Source organism: Alexandromys fortis, unplaced genomic scaffold, assembly GCF_014885135.2.
Source record: "Alexandromys fortis isolate MF-2015 unplaced genomic scaffold, M_Fortis_MF-2015_v1.1 scaffold_146, whole genome shotgun sequence".
NCBI lineage: Eukaryota > Metazoa > Chordata > Mammalia > Rodentia > Cricetidae > Alexandromys > Alexandromys fortis.
The window spans coordinates 658960-664985 of NW_026068042.1; the positions used below are offsets into that span (position 1 = coordinate 658960).

Consider the following 6026-nt stretch of genomic DNA (forward strand, 5'->3'; position numbering starts at 1 on the left):
GGCAATTTAAAGCTTCATAAATTAGTATGTCTTAGAAGTCACTACACTGGAGTTGGGCACGGTGGCTCATCCCTGTAAATTTGGTCCTTGGGAAGCTGAGGCAGGAGGATTGACATAAATTCAAGGCCATCCTGGGGTTCATAGTGCATTCCAGGATAGTCCTGGCTATAAAACATCGCCCTGGCCTCAAAACAAAATTCATTATGCTGGGAATTCAAGAGATATGAAATTTTCAACTTATTTTCTGATTTGCTTTTGAGACAGGGTCTCATATAGCCCATGCTTTCTTGGAACTTTCTACATTTGTGAGGGTGACTTTGAACCCTGATCTTCCCGGCTTCCCTACCCAAGTCCTGAGATTACAGGCAGGTACCACAGGTCCACCACTTTCAACTAAAGAAAAATAAAAACAAACAAAACTCCCTTTTAAAAGGGGAGTATGATGTAATGTTTTGCTAGCATGTATGTGTTCTCATTTTAAAAACGTCGGAAGGCGGCATGCAGTACAACAGGGCTCACGTGAGCAGTTATTTGGAGAGGAGAGAAACTGGGATAGAGAAAGGGGCAGGCAGGAGAGCAGACCGGTCCTGGAGACAAGAGCGGTGGAAGAGAGAAAGGGAGAAGGGAGAGAGAGATGGAAGGCGAGCAAGGCCCACCTCGTAGAAAGGAACGTAGGGAATGTGCACAGGTGCAGCTGTCAGGACCCCAAGGGCAGGCCAGTCAGATGCCTGAATACTAACTATGTATATGTACGTCTACGGTCTACGACCCGCACGTGCCTGGTGCCCTTGGGCTCAGAAGGCTTCAGACCTCCCTGAACTGGAGTTATGGACGTTGTGAGCCGCCACGTGGGTGCTGAGGATGGTACCTAGGTCCTCTGGAAGTGTAGCCGATGCTTTTAGCTGTTGAGCAGCCTGCAGCCCTTACTTGCAACTTTTTAAGCTCAGGAACACTTGCATTATTCCTTGATAAATTTCTTTCTCCTGCCTTCTTACTGGGGCTCCTGGGTCACCAGATTTGCACAAATCTCCCTTGTCTATTACACATCTCTTCTGGAATTCTGTTTTCTGCTAGCCACGTCCACCTTTGTCGTCTCTTGCTGCACTGCGTGTCCAGGTCTCTAGATCCTAAGCATGTTGTCTCTTACAAACCATGCTTTTGTACTTTCCTTCTTTCCCACGTTTCTCTCCGAATTTGTCTTTCCCTTAATTTTTTTTTCAAAGTTGGAAACTTGCCTCAAATGTCTGGTGATCCTTAATTACTTGTATTTAAAAATTAGAATAAACCGGGTAGTGATGGTGCAAACCAGCACTCGGGAGACAGAGGCAGAGGCAGGCAAATCTCTGAGTTCTAGACCAGCAAGTTGCAGGCCAGACCCGGCTACACAGCAAGAGCTTGTCTAAAACAATACCAAAAGGCAAGAGGTAGCTAGGGAGTGTGGCTCAGTGGGGGCCGAGCTTGCTGTCTCCAAGGGAAGTAACTGCAAAAAAGAACAGTTGCATTCTCAGCAGACCGGAAGAGACGTAACAAAAATGTTTGAGCCAGTACCAGGGAGGACAAGCCGGGGCTGCCAGATGTGTGTGGTGGGGGTGGGCATTAAAAATCCTAATGTATAGGGAAACTTCAGGGCAGTGCTTTTACATTTACACATCTGTTTTCTGGACATGGTCACTTTCTCCAGGGTATTTCAACTGTCAAGCTACTGGATGGTACCTGGGCCCTCTTAAAATGGTTTAATCTTCCCGGCCAAGGTTATTTTTCCTGGCGGCAGAGATTAAACTAGGACTTTGCCCAAGCCACACCACTGTAACACGGAATTACTCCTCAACTCCCCGGCCAGCGGTTTAAAACTTGTTTTCTCTTTCTCCTTTTGTTCTCACCCGACCCCCATAGTACCGGGTCCTGAAATAAAGCTCTCAGGCATCTAGGCAGCCACCAACAAACCCTGGCTCAGTTTTCTTTTGTATGGGGGTGTTGAGACAGTGTCTAGATGTAGCCCAGGCTAGCCTTCAACTTACTGTATCACCAAAGATGACTGACTTCTACTTCCCAAGTGCTGGCGACACCACTGGGCTTATTTGGTGCTAGGGACTGAACCCAGGGCTTCAAGCATGCTAGGCAAGCCACACCGCAACCCTCAGCTGAGATTTGAAAGACTGCGAGGAGTTTCCGTCTCCCGCTGTGCCTGGTGTTCCTTTTTCCCTCCCAGAGATAAAAGGCAGTTGCCTACTTCAAAGTACTGGGGTGGGGCGCCTACAAAGTATAGACGCTGCTGGCTGTACATAAGCTTTCAGCAGGGTCTCTTCTCATGCCAACTCCTTCCAGAGCTAGTCCCCGTTAGCATCCCCCACTTTCAGACAGCTTCTACTATTCTGATAAGCTAGTTTTGCCCTCACCTTCTTCCTAGCTTTTAAAAAACTGCCCCCCCCTTTTTTTTTTTTGCTATTTTCTGTCTACCTTGTAATCCCCAAGAGTTTTACATCCATTCCAAGCCTTCTTTTGTCATCAAAGGGAGACAATGCAAACCCAAATACCTGGCTCAGGGGTAGGAACAACAGCCACTTTCTATTTTGCAGGTTCTAAATGTAACATCAAGGGATCAAAAGGTTCAGAATTCCAGCTAGGCTTGGCAGCACACACCTGGACCACTGTGTGAGAACCTGCCAGAAACAAAACAAAAAAACTGATCCACAAAACCAAACATTAGCCACAAGCGTTTTCCAACAAAGTCCCTTTTATTTAGCTGTAATAAATTTTCTTTATTAACTAAATCTCCGGGAATTTTCAGCATAAGATTTAGTGTATTAATGACCACCAACACCTGGCTCTGAGGCTTGTTCAGCCTCTTCCAGTCCTTAGCAGGAGTTAGAGGAAGAGGCGTCATTGACAGAGACCAAGTCAGGGGCTGCGGTCTTCCTTCCCTAGCTGGGCAAGCTGCTCAACTCTTGCCCAGAACAGGAAAAGAGGCGGTTTCTCAGAAGAATTAAAACGAATTTGACAATGAATCAGTAAGAGTTTTAACAATTTAGACTTATCAATATATTGGTCCAAACTCAAAATTTCTTTTCACGTTGCAGTTTACTCTTCGTATGAAATAATCTTACTCCCTGTGCAGAAATGAATCAACTCAGTGCAAAGAAAAACCTGGAATAGTCTCATCTTGCTTTGGGAAAAGGCTTCCTGCTCCTCCTCAACAGATGAACATACATCCCCCCCCAGAGGTTACTTCTGGCCCTGGATGTACACACAGGCAGCTTCTGATGGAACTACCAAGGGCACCTGGAGGCACTCACTACGCAGGCGGCCTTCGCAAAGGTCTTAGAGTCAACCCTGGCCAACAGTCCATGAGCGTGTGGAATGGCTCTGCTTTCCCAACGACTTCGGCTATTCCATTTCATAAACTAGGCTCGGAGGCTGCGTTGGAATTGTCAGGAGCCAGGGCGGCAGCGGCGGCGGCAGTGGCTCCCCGAGGTAGAACCTCAATCACGCGAGGCTTGTCAATGATACGGGCTGTCCGGTTTCCCTTCTCCACAATGCCGACGATCCACGCTTGATGACCCTCTCCATACTTGGAAGATTTGATTTCCGAACAAAAGCGGGCCGCCTGTTCTCTCGGCAGACAAATCAGTAATCCCCCAGAGGTTTCAGCCGATGTTCCTTGGAGGAGGCCAAAGCGCCCGCTGGCTTTGCTGATGGCAGCCATCTTGGCAATGATTGGCAGATTATGGATGACGAAGGACACCTCATTTTTTTGTTGTTTTGCGAGGTTCTGAGAGTGTCCTAAAATGCCAAAGCCTGTGATATCCGTGGCCGCGTGGGCATTAAATGTGTGCATCAAGCCAGCAGCAGTCCGGTTTAGAGTAGCCATGTTGAACATAGCTTCCTGATAGGCCAGCTCGACTTCTTCTCTGGAGACCACCATCTTGATCTTACTCCACTTTTCAGGATTATCCAGCCATTGGTGGGCATTGGCGGCAACCTGGGTTCCCAAGGGTTTGGTCAACACCAGGACATCTCCTACCACGGCACTGTCAGGCATTATGAATTCATTCTGCTGGCACACCACGGTGGCAACCCCACCGATGATAATCCACGGGTTGACCACTGTCTGTCCACCGGTCACTGCGGTTCCTCCCTCCTCGGCAGCGTCGCGGAAGCCTTTGATCATGAGCGGGGTTACCTTCTCGCGCTCCTTCTCGCTCATGCTCTGACTGACACTGAGCAACATCAACATGTTGTCACACTCGGTGATGCCCATGGCGTAGAGGTCACTGAGCACATTGGCACAGGCTATGCGCCCCATCATGTAGGGATCTTCCACCAAGGGGTAAAAGAAGTCGGTGGTCTGCACCAGCGACAGGCCGCCGTGCCTCAGGGGGATGACGCAGGAGTCCATCCCAATACTCAGCGAGGGAAGGGCTGAGCTGGGGCCCGGCCTGGTGCCCAGGCCCCCTTCCTGCCCCGTCTCCTCCGGACCCCCGACCAGCGAGGCGAGCGGGGGCTGCAGCGCGGGCCGCGTCAGTCCCTCCAGGAGTTTGAGCAGAGTCTCCTGGGGGACCTTGCAGCCTCAGCCCTTCATGCCGGAGAAGCTCGTCAGCCGCCAGCTCGGGCTGAAGCCCAGGGTCTGGGGCTCGAACGGCCGGTAGTTGGAGAAACTCCGGCTTGCCGGGCCAAAGGAACCCTCCGCCGCCACCAGCGCCGCCATGGCCTCTCCGCTGGCTCCTGGCGCTGCTTCCGCCATCGCGCAGCCCGTGGGGGAGGCCGGGCGGACCCCAAGGCCCCGGTACCTGCAGGGGAGCCTACTTGTCACGCAGGCAAAGGTTACCCGAGGAGACGGTGCGCAGCACGTGTGGGACCGGAGGGCGCAAACCACGCTGCCGGTGCAAGCGCCCCGCGGCGTCTATTTATATACAGCGTGATTGACAGCCGCATCACCCAATGACGACTCCGATACCGAGAGGCGGGCTTCCTTTACTCGGGAAGGTATATTACAAATTAACCGTCTGCTTGCACAACCGGTCCCCGCGAGATTATCACGTGAACTTTCTGTAACTGGCCTGGAACGCGCTTCTCTATGTAGACCAGGGTGGCCTCGAACTCACGTCTATCCGTCTGGCTCAGTTTCCCAAGTGCTGGTGTCACAGAGAGGAGCCAAGATGCCCCGCTCCCCTTAAAAATGTGAACCTGGTCTTGGAAGTGTTTGGCTTTGGAGTCGCTTTACGGAAGGGTAGCTCACTTGCTGAAGGAAGCCCTGACACTTGGCTAACCCCATGAAGGTCAGAATGGTGCCAGTGACATTTGACAAGACACAAAATAAATCTAGGGGAGAAATGGGGGAAGAAAAGGGACGTTACAAAGCAAATACTATCATTACGTAAGCAAATTGCAGCGTCAATGTTGCGAAATTTCACATGAAAACACAGATTTGGGTTTGGCCATTAACTGCCAATGACGAGTGACTGTCTCCTGTGCAAGTTAATTTATTAACGCAGCAGAATAGCTTACTTGGCTACTCTGTGCTAAGATGTCCATATTTCCTGAAGTTAATGTATATGAGAATTCATGATAGATCCAGGAAGAAAGCCAATAGCTACTAAAATTGTGTGAAACCCAGAGTAGTAGACTCTCACTGGATGTACTGACACAGCCTGTAATTCCAGCCCTTGGAAAGCTGAAGTAGGAAGACGATGATAGTCTAGGCCAGCCTGGGCTACACAAAAAAACCATATCACAAAAAAAAAAAAAAAAAAAAAAAAAAAAAAAAAAAAGAAATAGTTCTATGACAAAGCACCAAAGCTACAGAGAAATCTGGTCTTGAAAAATCAAAACAAAATTGAACAAAAAGAGAGCAAGCATTTGCTAGTCTTGCAGAGGACCTGGGTTTGGTTCCCATCACCCACATGGCAGCTAGCTAACAAACATCTGTAATTCCGGTTTCCAGGGGATCTGAATGTCCCACTCCGGCTTCTGAGAGCACCAGAGTGCACAGTCATACATGTAGACAAAATGCTCCTACACATACAAAA

At 49.6% G+C, this 6026-nt stretch overlaps 1 protein-coding gene across 1 annotated transcript; it reads right to left on the reverse strand.

The window, feature by feature from the left end:
- Positions 1 to 2714: 2714 nt before the first annotated feature.
- On the reverse strand, positions 2715 to 4894 carry Sephs2 (selenophosphate synthetase 2). Its single transcript, XM_050165896.1, has one exon. It carries the CDS (start codon positions 4739 to 4741, stop codon positions 3395 to 3397), a length of 1347 nt encoding a protein of 448 aa, XP_050021853.1. The 5' UTR covers positions 4742 to 4894; the 3' UTR covers positions 2715 to 3394.
- Between the last annotated feature and the right edge of the window lie 1132 nt (positions 4895 to 6026).